A 20335-nucleotide genomic window follows, 5' to 3' on the forward strand; every position below is an offset into this window, starting at 1 on the left:
GGCAACCCTAGCGCGTAAAAAACGAAGTCGTGAAATGAATAAAATGCACAGGATTTCCTATTCAAGTTTTAGAGTATACATTAACATTTGCTGCGAGTGGAGGTATTTTTTTGTAGTATTCCAGAACGGCAACCATCGTTTCGTGATTGTTGTGAAAATATGTTCGAAATGTCGTTGTCGTACTTTGACATCATTTGATATTCGACTGCTGTTAACATTCAATTGACAAACAACATTGTATGTACATATACCCATGCACTCACAGTGTGTTGTTGTATGTACGTACTATATACAAATAAATTTATCTACGGTTGCTTTGTTTTGAGTGCGGGGAGTGACCGTCATTATTGTTTGTGGCCTTTGAATTTATTTGTCATTATGGAAAAAGAAACGAGTAACGCTCGCGTTAGAATATAAATAAAAACGTCTTTATAATAGTTATTGTTTTGAAAAAAAGTCTAAATTATTTAAATTTTTTTGTAGTGTAAAAAAGTGCTATAAACAATTGTCGTATCTACAAGTAATCCATTGAAATCAAATCAACAAAACGCAGTAGCTCCACTTAGCACTTGCCAACAACTACCTCCTCTCATCCATATCCCATAGGTTAGTAAATCAACATTAAACTCAAAACCTTGAGCACACACACACACAATGATAATTGAGAAGAGGCGAACAAGGTTAAAAACTCTCTTGTTAGTTAGGATGGCAAAAGCTTTAGCCTGCCTTGCTGTTTCTGTTGGTTGTTGCGTTTCGTCTAGCCGCATCCCCTGAATCCGGTTCTTCGCTTGGTTAATTGACCCATACAATTCCTGTTCACCATACCCACTTCGCGCCTTGTTTTTATTTGCATTCTTTTGTTCTCTATGAAAGTCTGTCAAAATATTTTCAATGTCAATCACCTGAGCTTAAATTAAGTCAATTAGAATCTATAATTTTATTTCTACAAAAATGAAATTCGAGAGAAATGTGAGAATGGCATGCGAATTAGGACAGCCTGATTTGAATCTTAAAAAACCGGTATGCAGCTCTGGCAAAATATTCGTAAGCAAACACATTGTGCCAAAAAAACTCAATTGGCTAATCTGCCACTTTTTTTGCTGATAAAGTTAGCGTTGTTATGTACAAATAAATCCATTGCAAATGCAAATTTGCCCATGAACATCCCATTAAGGAACGGGCAAAATTCTCACATATCAATGAGTGATGTCCGATTAAAGTTTAGGCTCAATGATAAGGGGCTTTCTTTTTATAGCCGATTCCGAACGGCGTGCCGCAGTGTGTCACCTTTTTTGTGGAAAAGTTTTCACATTACTGCCATCTCAAATGGTACAGTACATAACGAATGTCGCTATCATTAGGAGGGGATAACCACCGCCGAATATTTTTTTCTGATGTTCTCGCCAGGATTCGAACACAGGCGTTCAGCGTCAGAATAAATCCATTACGTGTTGCAAAAAATGGTAAAAGTAAAAAAAGTTTTGTTTCAATGAAGGGGGAAAAATCAACAAATGAACGCACGCACCTGACAAAATAAGTTAACCAACTCTTAACTTTGAACGCCTTTCAGGGCGCAAAAGATATGATTTGAATATGCTTACTGCTCAAAATTGTCCGTAAATTAGAGATTTTTTTTATTATTGTCTTACTAAACCACGTCATTGCCAATTTCCATTGAAATTAACTTTGGAAATGACATGAATAAGCTGATTTCTAGAAATTCGTGCAAAGGCGCATGGTATGTAACTCAACCCAAAGAACGCATGAGGGCGCATCTGATTGCTTAAGCACGCATAAGTGATTCGCGTGGTGTGAAACTCTAGCTTTAAGGTGGAGTTACATACTATGCGCCCGCATTAAAATCACATTGCTCAGAAATCATGTTTCGCACTTCATTTCGCCGGCATAATGGCTGTCCAATTCGCCATATTCCAATCCGAGAGCCTTTTCTATTTGGTCCTTCAAGGATGATACGCAGAAAAAAACGCAATAAAAATATTTTGGTTTCCATAAAGATGGAGTTACATACTATGCGCGCGTGTTTGGCGGGAATCGAACCCCACGACCCCTGCACTGGTAATCCAAGCACGCTACCAACTCGGCTACCTGGGCGCCCTAAAAAGGGTAAAAGAGAGTAAAATCTTGCGTAAAAAAGCAATAACCTCGTTTTTTTTTTTTTGAAAATTTTACGAATATACTATATGGTTCGGTTAGGTAAGAGTGGCAGTCCTTTACAGAATCGCTTAAAACAGTTTAAGTGCGAACCCACGACCCCCGGCACTGCCAATCCGAGTGGATTAAAGTTTGAATAACTCTTGCAGTAGGCCAAAAAGCCCATAAAATTACAACCATGGTATAAATAGATGCATAAAAGTGGAGCATCGCCCTTGAATTTTTTCGAAGTACTTACTGTCCCTTTAAGGGATTGTCTGGGGGAAATTTTCTAAACCTATTTTTATACCCACCACCATAGGATGGGGGTATACTAATCTAGCTATTCCGTTTGTAACACCTCGAAATATTGATTTAGGACCTTATAAAGTATATATATTCTTGATCGTCTCGACATCCTGAGTCGATCTAGCCATGTTCGTCCGTCTGTCGAAATCACGATAACGATCGAAAGCTAGCCGCTTGAAATTTTGAACAAATACTTAGTATTAATGTACATAGGTCGTTAGGGATTGCAAATGGGCCATATCGGATCAGATTTAGATATAGCTCCCATATAAACCGATCTTCCGATTTGACTTCTTGAGCCCATGGAAGCCTCAATTTTCAACCGATTTGGCTGAAATTTTGCACATAGTTTTCTGTTATGACTTCCAATAACAGTGCCAGGGCCAAATCGGTCAAGAACCTGATATAGCTCCCATATAAACCGATCTCCCGATTTTACTTCTTCAGCCTTTACAAGCCGCAATTTTTGTCCGATTTGGCTGAAATTTTGTATGTAGTGTTCTGTTCTGTCTTCCAATAAGTGTGCCAAGTATGGTCTGAATCGGTCTATAACCTGATATAGCTCCCATATAAACCGATCTCTTTTCCTTTAATTTGAGTCCTATATTTCATTATCGCCCAATATGGCTATTGGAGGAGGTTTTGCGTCGGGGCGGCCCCTAGGTCTACTACTGCCGAATTCCTTTCATTTAAGTCGCATATCGTCCCGAGCCACTTTTATTTTTGGGTGGTGCTTTTGGGGTAAGGGGGAGAGTCCTTCTCCTTACAATATCAAAAAATTCTTTAGCCTATTTCTCCTTCCAGACCATATTCGTAATCAACTTCCTACTAGCATTCATTTGAGTCTCATATTGTCCCGATCGGTGAAATTTTATTTTTGCGCGATTCTATTATTCTATTGCTCCTTCCAGATCATATTCGTAATTTCTCCCTAATACCATTCATTTGAGTACTATATTGTCATTATCGCCCAATTTGCCTCTTTGAGGGGGTTTTGGGGTCTGGGCGCCCCTGGGTACGTGGACCCAATTTTTAATTTCAAGTTGGTAATCTTCGGTTGAATATCTTTCATTTGACTCCCATATTGTCTTGATCGGTATACTTTTATTTTTGGGTGGTGCTTTTAGGGTGAGGGGGACGAACCATCCCCTTACGATATCAACAAATTCTCATACTCTTTATCTATTCCCTAATGAGGAGTCCAATATTGTACCGATCGGTCCACTTTTATTATTGGGTGGTGCTTTCGGGGTAAGGGAGTGTTCGCCTCTTACGATATCCAAATTTCTATAGCCTATTGTTCCTTGCAGAAAATAATCGTACCTTTGATTTGAGGTCTATATTGGCATTATCGTTTATTATTTGAGAGGGTTTTGGGTCGGGGTGGCCCCCTAGTTACCACAACCCAATGTTTCTTTTGAAATTTATACTCTACTCCCGATTACCTTTCATTTGAGTCCCACATTGTCCCGATCGGTCCACTTTTAATTTTGGGTGGTCTTTTGGGGTAAGGGGGAGGGTCCTCCCCCCTTCCGATATCAAAAAATTATATAGGCTATTATTTCAGCATATAAAGGTTTTATTATTGTTTCTATTGGAGCATTTATTGAGTTAATGTTTTACTTTATTGGGCCTCAGTTGAAAAGTTGAAGACTGCACTGAAAAAAATTTTGTCCTAATTTAAAAAATTCGAGCCAAAGATTACCAAAATTAATTTAAAGATGATCAATTATTCATTTTTTTAAGAAAACATTCCCACTGGTGAAAAAAATTTTCTTCATATTAAGGACTTTTTATTTTAAAAGGTAGGCTTATAAATCCTTAACTTTGGCTCTTGTCGAAGACAAAAATCTGAAATCAAGGTCAAAATATCGTTGAAAATTAGGAAATTGACCTTGGGACAATACAACAGTGAACCGTAGTTACAAACGTAAAATAGCCTTATAAATGTTTACTTTTTTTACGTTCAGATGCTAAGTTAAAAAAAATAAGAATCAATCAGCGATCAAAATTTGAAACAGATGGTCATGTCTATTAATAAATAGAGAATTAAATTTAAATATAGATCGTTATTTTAAAGTTTTTGCTCTTTGGCTCGTTTTCATTGATAAAATCCTACGAATAAGAAAAAAACATAAATTTTGGTCCAACTTTTTTTTCAGTGTAGTTTGTATATAAAAATGAAAAATCTTTATGTAAACTGTGCTAATTTGACTGGTTATTATTTTTGCATTTCTTTAATTTCTATTTTAGTAAATCAACATGAGATTAGTTATTTTGGACACCTCTGAATCAGTTGGCCTTTGGGCTGCCAAATATGTTACTAAGAGAATAAATGATTTCAATCCAGGACCCGACAGGTAATAGTTATAAACACACATGTTATTAAACATTTACCAACTAAAATATTTCATGTCTACAGATACTTAGTTTTGGGTCTACCCACCGGTAGTACGCCTATGGGCATGTACAAAAATCTAATAAAATTCTACAAGGAAGGTAAAGTTTCTTTTGAGTATGTGAAAACATTCAATATGGATGAATATGTGGGTAAGTTGGATATATGTATAAAGAATAAAACCTTGAACATAAACTGAGTCCATGTTATATTGCCATTAGGTTTAGCACGAGACCATCCCGAAAGTTATCACTACTTTATGTGGGAGAATTTTTTCAAGCACATCAATATCAATCCCAAAAATGTCCATATACTCGATGGTAATGCCCCCGACTTGATAGCCGAGTGCAATGAATTCGAAGCAAAAATCAAGGAAGCCGGTGGTGTGGAATTATTTATAGGTGGCATTGGTCCAGATGGACATATTGCTTTTAATGAGCCCGGCTCCTCATTGGTATCGCGAACTCGCGTCAAAACCTTGGCTCAGGATACCTTGGAGGCCAATGCACGTTTCTTCGATAACGATATGAGTAAGGTGCCCAAACAGGCTTTGACGGTGGGCGTCGGCACAGTAATGGACTCCAAGGAAGTTATGATTTTGATAACCGGTGCCCATAAGGCTTTTGCATTATACAAAGCTATTGAGGAGGGCATCAATCATATGTGGACCGTTAGTGCTTTCCAACAACACCCCAATACCCTGATGTTATGCGATGAAGATGCCACCTTGGAATTGCGAGTTAAGACTGTTAAATACTTTAAGGTAAGTGTCATAATGGTCCTAATATGTGATAGGTGGTTGTAGTTCCTAATTTGTGGAACAATATTGGAAATTAAGGTTTAAGGGTTTTGTAGTGCAGTAGATAATAGATGCGCTTTATCTTGTGCTATGTTTAAAAATTTGTATATAAAAAAAGGCATTGTGTGTTTTTGGTATGCTCTGGCTAAGAAAAGCTTTTTTTAGTTGAGTCTATAATATTTACTAAAAGTAATAAATATGTATATTAGGGTGAGTAAATTATTTTGTTGACATGAGAGTCACAAGTGGTAACAAGTTATGAGATAGAAATGGGGTTTTGAAAATCCATCTTAGAAGTGTAAGAAAAGTACTAAATGTTATGAACTGATAGAGCAAAGATTTTGAAAACCTGAATGTGTTACAGAAATTCATTTTGTAAGTTTTGCTTGTTTTTGCTATCAATTCTTGTAATAATTTGTGACAAATATAGTTTTTTTTTTACCCTGACAACACTTTTCATTCTTGATATATAGAACATGTTTTCCGGGGTTTCAACTAGTTTATCTTTATCTATAAATTAATTTAACGTCAAGCGTTTAAAATGGATTCTGCATATTGAAAAGGATGCTAAGTTCAATTTCATGTTGAAACATAATTCAAACTCAAATTTGTACAAATTATAAGCAAATCTCAGTTTATTTGGATTTATTTCTATGTTTATTTATTTCTATCATGATACACAATTATATTAAAAGCCTTCCATTTTCGCACAACTATTTTATGGTTGTATATAATGATATGCTGTTTGCGTTATGCTATAAATAAAACAAAAAATGGTTGTTGTTGTTTTCGCACATTTAAATACCTACTTTGTAATGGACATTTCTTTGTCGCATAAATGTTACCAAACAATGTATGTGCTTTAGAAATTCTTGTTGTGTCTTCTTGTACCTGTCAGCCATTTGTGTGTCGTTCTAATGATTTTTCCATTGGACATGCCAGCTTTTTTGGTTGAAGTGCTTCGAGAATTAGTTTTAGCGCATACAAATGTATATAAATCTTTTTGGAGGATACTTTGAAAACCATTAAAACTCAATTTCAATGATAAAAATTAGCATTTTCATTGCTAGGCCAGAAACTTATATAGCAGCCCTCGTATAATGTTTAAATATACACAGAATTGAAGCATTGAATGTTATTACCGGTTGGAAATAGAACTTATTATACATCTAGCTAGGTTATTAGCACAATTTTTGGTTAAAAAGGTAGAAAAGAAAATTGGTCTATACGCCAGCTATATCCAAATATAGTCTGATCTGCATCATTTTTGGGATGGATGTGTAAGAGTCTAATTCAAGGCACTGTACCAAAATTCTTAAAAAGCGGGAAATAAATTAGCCATTTATGAATGAAACACTTTTTCTGCTATAGTGTAGCTAAGTTCCAAAATTCAGAGATCTTATTTAATTTACACAGAAAGTACCAAATAGTACCAATTGCGGTACTAAACGTACTATTTCTCCCAATTTCGGGCCATATCGGTTCAGATTTGGATATTGCTCTCATATAAACCAATCTCCCGATATGACATCTTGAGCCCCTAGAAACGGCAATTCTCATCCGTTTTGGCTGAAATTTTGCAACGTGTATTGTGTTATGACGTCCAACTACCATGCCAATCGGTCTATAACCTGATATAGCTTCCATATGTACCAATATACTGATTTGACATCTTGAACCCCTGGAAGCCGCAATTTTTATCCGATTTAGCTGATATTTTGCACAGAATATTTCATTACGACTTTAAAATACCGTGCCAAGTACGATCCAAATTGGTATATAACCTGATAAAGCTTCCATATAAACTGATTGCTCGATTTGACATCTTCAGGACCTAGAAGATGCAATTGTCATTCGATTTAGCTATAATTTTGCACAGAGTGCCCAGTGGGGTACAAAACGGAATAGATAGGACGTTGGGTCATTTCCTATATCAAAGTCCGGCTTACGCAGCTAACAGATTACGGCTCTTGGGTGCGGATACGATACCAAATTTGAGCCAGCTTAGTGGCATAAAATAAAATACGACCAAGAATTTTGTGAGCTTGAAATTCCTGACATAGATCTTTTCGGAGATACTTTTCGCATTAAAAGCGTACAACAAGCCGATAACTTACTTGGGTGTATGCCTATAGTGGCATAGACCCTCACTTTCTTTTCAAACTAACCTAAACATACTATGGTGGTTGTAATATGAGACTTTGTACGGCAGTGATTATGTTTGATAAGGTCGCCTGTAAAGGTGAATTCACTCGGAGACCAAATTCTGACCCAGATCTTGCTCTGCAGACTGGTACCCGATCGTCTCATTTCATCAAGACAGTAATCGTTACGTGGGATTGGCATGCGTGCCGCCTATGTGCATATCTTACAATGCACATATATCATAGCTCCCATATAAACCGATTTCTCGATTAGTATTCTTCGAACTCTAGAAGCTTCAATTTGTGCTAATTTGGCAGAAATGTGGTACGTTAAATACACATATGTCTTTAACTATTGCTGTGTTCCATTTTTCGTCAAAGCCAATGCAATGTAGACGATCTGGATAAAATATCAGTTCAAAGTTGTACTGCTAAGTTATCGATAACATGCAATAACAGATAATGCAATGTAAATTTTGCCCATGAACAGGGGCAAACTTCTCACATATCAATGAGTGCAGTCCGATTCAAGTTTAAGCTCAATGATAAGGGGCCTCCTTTTTATAGCCGAGTCCGAACGGCGTGACGCAGTGCGACACCTCTTTGGAGAAGAGTTTTACATGGCATAGTACCTCACAAATGTTGCCAACCCGGTCTCGCCAGGATTCGAACCCAGGCGTTCAGCGTCATAGGCGGACATGCTTACCTCTGCGCTACGGTAGCCTGACTAACAGATAATAAGAAACGATTAAACGTTATTTGCACTATAAAGTGTAAATTTTTTGCAGAATCCATGGTGGTGGGTTCCCAAGATTTGGCTCGGCCGAACTCACGCCAGTATTTGAGTCCTTCTTCTAAATCCAATTGAAAACTTTTGTTACTAACTAATTAATACCATTTTCATGCACTTATTTATTTTGTAAATTTGACTATATGGGTGTTGGTACAACATACAAAAATCTAACAAATATGGTGGATTTGTATTAACTCTGCTTCATTTGCACAAATTCATAAATTTTTATACAACTCAATTCAACAAATGATTTATTACAATTTAGGGTATTCAAGGAGATTATTCTGTTGCCGAAGCGGAATCAAAGCAGATTGAAAATTAAACCGATCACAAAAATATCATGTGTATGTAAAATCCTATGAATATAGTCATTAAGGTTGTGTGCTAATCGTTAAAACTTACATATTAAGGTGCGTTTATACTGGGAAAAATATTTGAAAAAAATTTGATTTGTTGATTTTGGTACAAAATAAATCCAAAGTTGGTTTTGTTATTGATTTTTGTGAAAAATAAATCCAAAGTTGGTTTTGTTATTGATGATGTGCCTTGTTATGGAAGGATATATATGATTTTATTACACTATTTTATAGACGTTTAGTAACTGCAAAATATTTTCCTAGAGCAAACGCACTATTATTTTTTTTTGTGTAAAACTATATGCACTCTACTTTCTTTAACTGTCGTTTTAATCTAGACTTCTTGTATCCCTTATGCGGAACACTCAAAAAGTTCATTTCAATCTTAATTTATTCTTGATATGCCTTCTCTTGCAAGGATATACGATTTTATCAAAATATTTTATACACGTTTAGTGAAACTGCCAAATATTTGCATAGTGTAATCGCACTATTATTATTTTTTGTGTTAAACTATCTGCACTCTACTTTTTTCTACTTCTTGTACCTTGTCGTGTGATCAAAGCCCATCGATATTTAGATATAAACCTACCGATTAAAATGAATTAATTTCGACTTAAAACCCAGCATTAAAATAAATCCGTGGGGAAAATATTTTTATGTTAACTATGATTGCACTTTCGAGATGAGTTGCCTTAGATCCTAGGGTAGCGACACTTTTCTCTTTTTTCCGGCATAACTTCAATTCTAACAAATGCAAATCTTATGCGAACCTTTTGTCTTGTTGGATCTTTCTCTGCCCAAACAAGAGTCCAAGCTTGCCGGTTTACATCGTGGCGTCTCACCCCTGCGCCATCTAAAGGTCTCTTACTTCCATTCATTCGACAACCCAAGTTTACTTTCCTCCTTAGGGGTCTTAGTTCAAACAACCTCTCGTGACGTGTTATGAACGTACTGTATATGGTGTTGTTGTCTGGTTGATAGGCCTTTAAAAATCCACATACTGTTCAATATTTAACCGGATGCAAGGGATGGTTTGTATGAGCATCACATTTCCATTGGGGACGAAACCACCTCGAAAAGTATTGGAAAGGAATTCTGTTCTTTCTTCGTTCCAACGTGTCACGTGCCCATATTCTTAACTCAGATGTCGTTGTCTCGAAGAGTTTCGCGTTTCTAAGTTTATTCTTTGCATCTGATATAACGTCCAATCCCAATCGGTGAGAGGTTTTTCTTGCGTTCATCGTCGGCAGACTACTGGTCTTTAAAGTCAGGTGTCTGTTCTTCCATTTTCTCCAGGATTCACTGAATAAGGTTAAGCCAAGCGATCAGCCGATATACTTTTTTTTTAATATTTGGCAGTACTTGGCATTGAGGATGTCAACTTGTTCTCTTTTTACATTCATTATTTGTTTACGTTTTCTCCTATATGATGACATTTTCAATCGTCAGATTTGACATCCTTAATGATGTTTATGGGGCCTATCCACTTTGTGTTTTTGCATGTGACCTAACCTTCTATTAGTGAATCCTGCATTTTCTCCTAACCCAGTGTGATTTGGCATCCAAATGATGCGAATCCTACCATATAAAGCATATGCTTTATTAATTTTCTTGTAATCTAGTCTGTGACTTTACCTGTTGTCGTCCTAATTGCAATTTGACTCTACATGAGAATGTTCAATTGCAGGCCTAGTGTAGATACTATACCAGCTCACGAATTCCATGGTGCTCGGATCAACATTTAGGCGTAGATCCGTGTTATAATCAGGCAGGGGATAAAAGAGCTTGGACCTGGATGTCTGGATCTACAATGTAGATATTCGTACCCATTATCTCTCCTATCTTCGAGACAACTGTGTAGCCACAATTGCCAGGCGGCACTAGTGCTAAGGTTCCTCCCGTCCATTTCTGTATTCTCGATATTCGTGCTCACACTCGTTTTCAATTGTCTTTCCAGCAATTCAGTTGGAAACTTCTGCAATTACATCTCATTCCCCTATAGTCAAATATGAAGGTGTGGCTTACTTTAACTCTTTATCTTCACACATCTTCTTATGTTAAGTCTCTTATCCGCGACCGAATGTCTCTGGACCTAAAGTCCAAAATTATCTCTAGCGCCCTACTCGACGTTGTTATCGACGGCCGATTTATGACAAGACTACATGTCCGTTAGATCCGATGTACCTATGCTTATGTGAGAATCAGCCTAACCACACTATCGCAGAACGAGTTGACCATCTTAGCATTGAGTACCTACTTCGAGTAGTATATCTCTTCTTCATAGTGACGAACTTTTAAAAGCCTTCTCCGCACTCTCCAGAATATGATACTTCCAGTTTAATTTCCTGACCAACATTTCCTCTAGGTACCTAACTCCAACCGATATTATGTGGCCTAATCTAAACTTGTATGAATCCAACGATTTACTGTCACTTGAGTAGAATAGAAGTATCGCTGATGGTGTCCGTCTTTGCAAGCCTTTGCATGATTGGAAAACAAGGGGATGGAGTACATGTTGGAAGTAACGATTTCCGTCCGAGTTGTGGGAAGAAGAAACTATAGGAAATTTACTGTATGTATGTCCCGCACTGACAAGTAGAAGGAATTCAACTTAGTTTAATATTTTTTTTTTAAATGTTTACCTAGATAAGCAATTAGACACTTAAAGCGAATTTACTGTTCCTGTAGCATCACAATGGACTAGGTTAGGTTAAGTTGGAGAGCACAGTTGCTAACTATAAAAACCTTAGGTTCACCATTTTCTTTGGGAAAGGGTATTAAAACTAGCCTATTCTTTGGGAAAGGATACTGAAAGTATCCTTTTCTCTGGGAAAAAGTGTTGAAACTACCCTTATCTTTGGGAAAGGGTACTAAAACTATCCTATTTCTTGGGAAATGGTACTAAAACTACCCTTTTCTCTGGGAAAGGGCATTGAAACTCCCCTTTTCTCAGGAAAAGGGTACCGAAACTCCCCTTTTTTCTGGGAAAAGGTCCTGAAACTATACTTTTTTGGGAAAGGGTTCTAGAACTACCATTTTGTTTGAAAATGGCCACTAAAACTTCCCTTTTCTTTCGGAAAGGCTATTCTTTTCTTTGGGAAAGTGTACTAAAACTACCCTATTTCTTGGGATAGGGTACCTTTTCTCTGAAAAAGGGTACTAAAACTACACTTTTAGCTGTGACAGTGTATTGAAATTACCACTTTCTCTGGGAAAGGGTATTGTAACTACCCTTTTCTTTGGGAAAGGGTACTAAAACTTCTCGTTTCTTTGGGAAATGGTACTAAATTTAAACTTTCTTCGTGAAAAGTTACCAGAACTACCCTTTTTTTGGGAAAGGGTACTAAAACCACCCTTTTTCATTGAGAAGGTACTAAAAATTCCTTTTTTTTCGGAAAGGGTACTAAATCAACTCTTTTCTTTGGGAAAGGGTACTAAAGCTACCCTATTTCTTGGGAATGGGTATTGCAACTACACTTTTCTCTGAAACAACCCTTTCCTTTGGGAAAGGGTATTGAAACTCCCATTTTCTCTGGAAAAGGGAATTGAAATTCCCCTTTTCTCTGGGAAAAGGTACTGAAACTCCCCTTTTCTCTGGTAAAAGGTACAGAAACTCCCATTTGCTTTTCTCTGGGAAAGGGTATTAAAAACCATCCTTTTTTCAGGTTATTAAAACTACCCTTTTCTCTGGGAAAGGGTATTGAAACTACACTTTTCTCTGGAAAAGTGTATGGAAAATACCATTTTTTATGGGAAAGGGTATTGAAACCACCCTTTTCTCAGGGAAATAGTATTGAAACTATTCTTTTCTCTGGGAAAGGTTATTGAAATTACCATTTTCTTTAGGAAAAAGTATTAAAACTACCGTTTTCTCTGGGGAAGAGTATTGAAACACCCCTTTTATCTGGGAAAAGCTACTGAAACTACCGTTTTCTTTGGGAAAGGGTATTGAAACTAAACTTTTCTCTGGGAAAGGGTATTGAAACTATCCTTTTCTTTCGGAAAGGGTATTAAAAACTACCATTTTCACTAGGAAAGGGTATTGAAACTGCCCTTTTCTCAGGGAAATGGTATTGGAACTACACTTTTCTCTGGGAAAGGTTATTGAAACTACCCTTTTCTCAGGGAAAGGGTATTGAAACCACCCTTTTCTCAGGGAAATAGTATTGGAACTATTCTTTTCTCTGGGAAAGGTTATTGAAACTACAATTTTCTTTAGGAAAAAGTATTAAAACTACCCTTTTCTCTGGGGTTATAAAAACTACACTTCTGTCTGGGAGAGGGTATTAAAACCACCCTTCTCTCTGGAAAAGTGTATGGAAACTCCCCCTTTCTCTGGGAAAAGGTACTAAAACTGCCTTTTTCTTTGGGAAAGGTTATTGAAACTACCCTTTTTTGGGAAAGTGTATTAAAACTATCCTCTTCTCTGGGAGAGGGTATTAAAAACAACCTTTTTCTCTGGGAAAGGGTATTAAAACTACCCTTTTGTTTGGGAAATGGATAATAGAACAACCGTTTCCTTTGCGAATGGGTATTGAAAATCATCTCTTTCCTTAATGAAACTACCCATTTCTCTGGGAAAGGCAACTACCATTTTCTCTTTGAAAGGGTAATAAAACTACCCTTTTCTCTTCGAAAAGTTATTAAACTCCTCCTTTCTCTGGGAAATTGTGCTGAAACTACCCTTTCCTCTGGAAAAGGATATTGAAAATACACTTTTCTTTGTGGAATGGTACTAAAACTACCCTTTTCTTTGGAAAAGTGCCTTTTCATTGGGAAAATACTACAATACTTTGCACATCAGTTGAACGAAAAAAAGTAGAAGAGGAACAAACGCACAGGACAAAAACGAAGAGAAACAGGTGGATCAGAGGTATTCAGTAGCAAGTCAGCGCTCATAGGCGCTATTACTGGCTAGTCCTATGGCCGCCCCGTTCCCCGCCATACCGTGATGACCCGAATCGCAGCAGAGCTTGACAGTCTTCCCCATGATCCCTAGAAACACCTGGTCTCGACTTCAGGCGGCGGAGAAGGCTCTGGCGTTGTAATTATATCAGCACAGTTCGTTCGGGCAGCCACTCTTACATTAACAACGACACCAAAACTTTCGGGACCGCAAAGAACTCTGCCTGAAAGACGCAACACCTGAGGCTTATATGATTTCTTAATCCTAAAGAACTCCATGAAGACTCCCGCCCGGTGCCCCTATATAACAAATCACAGTGGACTAATCTTAGTCCATGTTGATTTGTTAGATGCGGACACCGGGCGGGAGGCTTCATGGAGTTCCTTGGGATTAGAATATCATTGATAAATCATCAATAAATCCATGGCAGGCGGTTGTACGTACCAGATTGACCCAATGGATTCCTTCAACGGCAAGGGCTGCCGTCTCAGTGACAACACACAACTAAAATGTCTCAGTTAGTCCGATGGCAATCCTCTTTTTACTGCAGACGAAGCATTTTTACTTTAAAATAGTTATAGGTTTTTACTTAATCAGAATCAAATATTTAAAGAAGACAAACGGCCTTATTTACAAAACTTTATGAAGACTTAAAATAGGTTTATTTGACAGTTCTATGAAGGAAATATGTCAAATATACCCTTTTTCTAATCTACATTAAGTTTTGTGAATAAGGCCAAAAGTTTTTGAGGTTTTTTATAAGCCAAAGATTGAATTGAAGAATTGAAAATTATAGGTTTTTACTGCAATAGAAGCAATTATTTATGGAAGACAACATTTTTATGGTTTCTTATAAGCCAAAGATTGTATGTAATTTCCAAAGTTCCATATTGTGCAGAAATATTAGAGAAAAACACTATTTGCCATAAAATGTTGCTAACAATTTGTTCGCGTTTCTTTCTTTAACGTTTCTTTGTGCCTATTGATCAGCCATATGTATTCTCTATGTTGTTTTATATATTAGGACAATAAAAAGCAATTTATTAATTTATATAATTTTTTTTAATAATTTTTTTCAGTGCCTGATGGATGTTCACATGAAACTAATCGATGGAATGTAATCATATTTTTTTTAATCCTGCCCTTAAATGTTAGATACATTTTTTGTACGTTTTATAACATTTGTCAAAATTTTGATTCTACGTCTACAATTTTTTGTTCAGACATCTCTTTAAAATACGAATTTAAATACAAATAATTTTTTTATAAAAAATAAAAAAAGTCACACAATAATATCTCTTTTTATTTTTAGGAAAAAAATAAGTTTTTAGGTTTTGTTCAATCTTTGTTGAAATTAAAAAAAATATTACAATATACTAAATTGACTTTATAAGCATCCATTATAAAGTTTTAGATTTTTTTGCATAAGACCCTCAAATTCTCTAAGTACATCTTTATATGACAAGTATATATAAAAAGCTTAGCTTAATTTGAGTTTTGCAATGATTTGTTTGTATGTTTTAGACTTAAAACTCTCCTAGAGAATCACAAAAAGACAATTCCTTACATATATATGGTTGTTTATGTACATATTTGTTATAAGATTTTTTAAAATTTTTTAGATTTATCTTACAGATAAATCTTTACTTTCTTCATATATAAAGATTACGTTCATCTTGTGGCAGGCTTCCATTCACCATGAGACCCATTAAAGCCTTCATATACAAAATGGAACGAATCGAGGCCTCTAGAACTTTTTCATTGGCCTGCAAACGTTCACGGTACTGCTGCTCGACCAATACTTCCTCTAGTTTTTTGGCCCGACGACTCAGACGACATGCCTCGGTGTTGCGTTCACGTTTTATTTGCTCCTCCATGGAACGTTCTCGCGATGGTTGTGGACGTGCCATATTGCCATGATAACGACACACTTTGTTGATGACCTGTTGTGAAACCTGGAAAACACCTTCTTTGGTGGCTAAATGTAAGGGCTCTATATTCTCGTGCTTTCGTTTCAAATTCTGACTGCGTTCGGCATAGATTTGGCGGCAGGCCTCTTCCAAATAGGAGCGAGGTATTTTTCTAAGGCCTATTTGATGACGAAAGGGCTTGTAGTGGTAGCATTCAGTTTCAGTTATATTATTATGCGTGGGCCTTTTGGTTTTACGCCTCTTCTGTTTGGCATCCCGGAATAGGCGACGTCTAACTCTTTGTACGGAGGCTTGATAAGGAGACATTCTCTGGGGCACCATCAAGGCGTTTAAGGTGTTCCATATAAGACAACGATTAAATTCTACTGGTATGGTCATCGTGGACATATCACTGCCATGCAATATGTATATCTGCCTTATGCATTCATTGAGGAAGGATCGCTTCGAGGGACTTTTGAAATTGGGCTCCTGCCTACCATGGTTACCGTAATAACCATGGGGATCACATACATCGATTGTCTCTTTGTCAACCACCACTATTTCGTTACTCAACTCGCTCATTGCTTAATTTCTATAGACTTTTGACAAATTCGCGCGCGCGTTTTTATGGTGTCTTCACGATGAAAACAAACCTTAAACTAATACATCTAAGGAGTATGACCTGGCTTTTTATATATGGGGCGTTACAAGTAACCAGTGGCATTATTTAATCACAGGTAGGTAATGGGCGTTATGTGACCAGACAGCCTACACCACATCTCTAAACTGGGAAAAACTCAAAACATTCGCGGAAATTTGGCATATACCCAATTCAGGTAAACTCTAAACGAAGTTTAAGCCAAGCAGTTTCAACCAGGCAGGTTTTATTGCTGCAAACAAATAATCGCTGGTCGATTTAGTGTCAGGTAAAAATTCTGATTTACAACATTTTGAAATGTTGTGTTCAAGCTAGCATGGCTGAACATGCTAAGCAAATCATCGAAAGGCATCTGATTAGAAAACTAAAAGCCTTGCGGCAGATGTTATGAGTAATTTTAACACAACGTTTACTAAAGTATCAAAGATCTATCAAGTAAAAGAAATTCCAATGCTTTTATAGAAAATTAAATGAATTTATTTTTTATTTTGACGAAATAAAATTTTCATAATTTTTGCAATTGCACATCTCACATATAAATGTTCACAGAAAAAAACGATAACAATTTTTAAATAAATTAAAAGTTTAATTGAAAATAAAACCTTCTCAATTAAAAAATTAATTGATTAAATTTTTTAATTGAATATGATTTTTTCCAATTACACAGAAAATAATGTGACGAAATTTTTTTCAATTTAAATATAATTGAAAATAAAATCGCTTTCAATTAAAAAATTAATTGAATCAGCACTTTTTCCAGTTGCCATCGCTATAAAATTTAAGGCATTGTTCAATTAATAAATTGATTGATTCAATCATTTTTATACCCACCACTATACACAGAAAAAAACAATAAAAATCGGTTTAAATCACAAAATTAATTAATCCAATTAATTTTTCAATTGAAAATGCTTCAATCACGAAAATGATAATATCAATCACAGTTTTCGAAAAACGTGATTGAAAAAATTTAAATTAAAAAAATTGCATATTCAATTAAAAAATTATTGAAAAATGTTCAAATTCCAATTAATTTTTTAATTGATCCAATTATAAAAATGATTGAAATTTTAAAAATTTCGAATAATTTTTTAATTAGAGCAATTAGGTAAGGTTAGGCTGAATGGGTCGCCCACCAAAGGTGAGTTCACTCGGAGGCCAGTTTGGCCTATTGTGGTACCCTAGAGAGAGAAAGGGAAGAAAAGGGAAAATGTGAGACCTTGTGCTAGTGGTCATACACGAATAAAAAGAAAAAGACAGGAGGAGAGGTCAACAAACCGCAGGAGAGATACCAGAGGTACGTTCGCAAGTTCACCCAGATCACAGAAGAACGGCTCCCAAGAAAGAAGAGCTTACGTCTCTGCAGACCCGGACAGAAACAAAGCAAGTGCTCAATAGTCTCCTCCTCATCCTCATCAAGGCAACTCCTACAGAAGTCATTGTGCGGTATCCTCATGCGGCCTATGGCACAGTGTCCGGTTATGACGCCTGTCAAAGTACTCATCAACCTCTTATCGAACTCCAGCAATTTTCTCGTCCTCTTCCGGTCGATGACCGGCCATAGCGCCTTCGCAGTTCGGAAACCATCTACCGTGTCCCACCTTGCCAAAAACGCCGCCCTGGCCATCCCCTCTACTGTGTTCAGTAGCTCGACAAATGGCAAGTAGGCAAGACCGGTTACTGGTCCGCCCGGCGCAGACGAACCCCTCCTGGCGCACTCGGCCGGCCTCTCATTTCCTGGAATCCCTTCATGCCCAGGAACCCATATCAGCGTCACATCGTGGGTCCGGGGCCCATGCAGGGATTCCAAACAGTCCGCCACTCGTCTCGACCTCACCATCCGACCTCGACCCCAAGGCCTTGAGGGCCGCCATACTGTCCACATAAATTCTGAGTTTCGAGGGCGGTAAGCCCTTTGCCACAATTTATCTTGCGGTTACTACAATGGCATAGACCTGAAAGACTGTACACTCGTCCGGCAGTCTCAGAGACATACTGATATTGAGTGCATCAGAGTAGACCCCCAATCCTGTCCCTGACTCCATCTTGGAGCCATCTGTGTAGATCTAGGTCTCATCCTCCTCAAGTACACTATCCGCTCTCCATTCGCCCCTCTCAGGAAAACGAATCGCGAATGCCTTCACTCCGGTCGGCACTGGTGCCAGGTAGTCGGAGATCCTCCTCAGTCTACCCTCCGCAGACATAACACCCCGAATCGAACTGTGGCCGCAACCATTCTTCTTCAGAATGCCGAGCTCTCTCAGCCTAAGCGCGACCCTGGCGGCGCAGATCCAAATATAGACCCCAATGGGCTGCATATCTCAGCACCGAAGGCAATTAAAAGTGAAATGAAATCATTGAAAACAAGCGCGCTATATAGGGCGCACCATCAATTTCTGGAACACAAATCACGGTTGTCCGGTGACAATGACCCCATTATGTTATGTCGATAAAATGTATATTTTGATTATACAGAACATTAGAATTGAGTCTAGAAATTAAATAAGGTAGGCGAAACACTCTTTGTGTGGAAGTTTTTTCTTATAAATAGAAATTGTTTATCAAAATTTCTAGCATATAGACTTTTTCAAAAGCGGACGATCATAAAAGTGCGGTTGGGTCTAAAAATCCGATTCCATAAAAAAGGACTTATTGTTCATTTGCATTTTTTAGTAAAATGTCCGTAGAGACCTCAATCCTTGGATGACGCAAAAAATTTTTTGCATGCAATTAGTTACTACTTTGGGCAATGAGAACTCGAAGGGTTTTCCCAGATTTTTTTTGTCAAAAAATGCCAATATTATACTTCACAGATCTCCTCTTAGAGTTAACACAATTTATTAAAATTACACTTAAAGCGCATCTCCATTAAGTACGTATTTATGAAAATCGGACCATAAATACGCTTTTGACAGCCCGAACAAAATTTTGTAGGGTCGAGGTGACCAACTTTGAAGACCCACCAATGGCCTCCTGGGACATCCAGAAACCTGAAATTTTGCATATAACCTGGATAACACCTCAGCTATAACCGTAATCATGAAGATATCTCTATCCATTCCAAAATGGCAAACTTATTTCCACTTATTTTTGTTTGCCATCCAACACAAAGTTCACAAAGTTCAACCTCTTAAACCTAAAAGACCCCGAAACAGCGCACGAATACAAGGCAATATTAACAGAGAAGGTGCAAAATAACACTCATACATGGGTCGACATAATAGCAGCATGTACGGAGACGGCCACCTCTATCATAGGCATTGTTCGACAATCCTAAAAACCATGGATAAGCAACGAAACGCTCTGCTACAGGCAAAATCTAGCGTAACTAAAATCGCGGCCAGGACTAAATATTGCGCCTCCGCCTCGCTGGTCAGGAGCCTAGTTCGCAGAGATAAGCGAATATATTTTAATATGCTGGCAGAGCAAACCGAGCATGCAGTTAATATCGGAAACATGCGTGGTGTCTACGTGTCAGTAAAACAAATGAGCGTCAACAATATAAGGCCAACGGCAATAATAAAAGATGAGGACGGATCGGAATTAACAACACCCTAACAGCAATTAGAGCGATGGCACGGTTTCTTCAGCTCCGAAGGACCAGCAACCGAGGATGTAAGCTTCGACCTTCTTAATCCCCCTGTGCCCCGAAACCCACGCAGGGATATATCTACGGCCCCACCCACCTGCGAAGAAATTGAAACCGTTCTGGTCGTACTCAAAAACGGCCCTGATAATAAAGGGTGATTTTTTTGAGGTTAGGATTTTCATGCATTAGTATTTGACAGATCACGTGGGATTTCAGACATGGTGTCAAAGAGAAAGATGCTCAGTATGCTTTGACATTTCATCATGAATAGACTTACTAACGAGCAACGCTTGCAAATCATTGAATTTTATTACCAAAA

General features: G+C 37.4%; 2 protein-coding genes across 8 annotated transcripts; one reads left to right on the forward strand and one right to left on the reverse strand.

Moving 5' to 3' along the window:
* On the forward strand, positions 1 to 15126 carry LOC106083077 (glucosamine-6-phosphate isomerase). Of its 7 annotated transcripts, none has more exons than XM_013245907.2 (7): positions 1 to 102; positions 484 to 606; positions 4714 to 4820; positions 4883 to 5010; positions 5080 to 5621; positions 8860 to 8938; positions 14939 to 15125. In XM_013245907.2, exons 3-6 carry the CDS (start codon positions 4723 to 4725, stop codon positions 8914 to 8916), a joined length of 825 nt encoding a protein of 274 aa, XP_013101361.2. In that variant the 5' UTR covers positions 1 to 102; positions 484 to 606; positions 4714 to 4722; the 3' UTR covers positions 8917 to 8938; positions 14939 to 15125. The 7 variants fall into 7 exon arrangements, with proteins under 7 accessions (XP_013101361.2, XP_013101367.2, XP_013101365.2 ...); XM_013245910.2 differs by lacking the exon at positions 1 to 102 and adding an exon at positions 109 to 237; XM_013245909.2 differs by lacking the exon at positions 1 to 102 and adding an exon at positions 313 to 394.
* A 385-nt stretch (positions 15127 to 15511) lies between these two features.
* On the reverse strand, positions 15512 to 16351 carry LOC106083053 (uncharacterized). Its single transcript, XM_013245877.1, has one exon. It carries the CDS (start codon positions 16349 to 16351, stop codon positions 15512 to 15514), a length of 840 nt encoding a protein of 279 aa, XP_013101331.1.
* Between the last annotated feature and the right edge of the window lie 3984 nt (positions 16352 to 20335).

The sequence above is a fragment of the Stomoxys calcitrans genome, chromosome 3 (genome assembly GCF_963082655.1).
Source record: "Stomoxys calcitrans chromosome 3, idStoCalc2.1, whole genome shotgun sequence".
Lineage (NCBI taxonomy): Eukaryota > Metazoa > Arthropoda > Insecta > Diptera > Muscidae > Stomoxys > Stomoxys calcitrans.

Bases quoted from the DNA above. Each gene is read 5' to 3' on its own strand.
- LOC106083077 (XM_013245907.2), top strand. From the start codon at position 4,723: ATGAGATTAGTTATTTTGGACACCTCTGAATCAGTTGGCCTTTGGGCT. The intron at 5,011-5,079 runs GTAAGTTGGATA...TATTGCCATTAG, and splicing joins CAATATGGATGAATATGTGG to GTTTAGCACGAGACCATCCC. The intron at 5,622-8,859 runs GTAAGTGTCATA...ATTACAATTTAG, and splicing joins AGACTGTTAAATACTTTAAG to GGTATTCAAGGAGATTATTC.
- LOC106083053 (XM_013245877.1), bottom strand. From the start codon at position 16,351: ATGAGCGAGTTGAGTAACGAAATAGTGGTGGTTGACAAAGAGACAATC.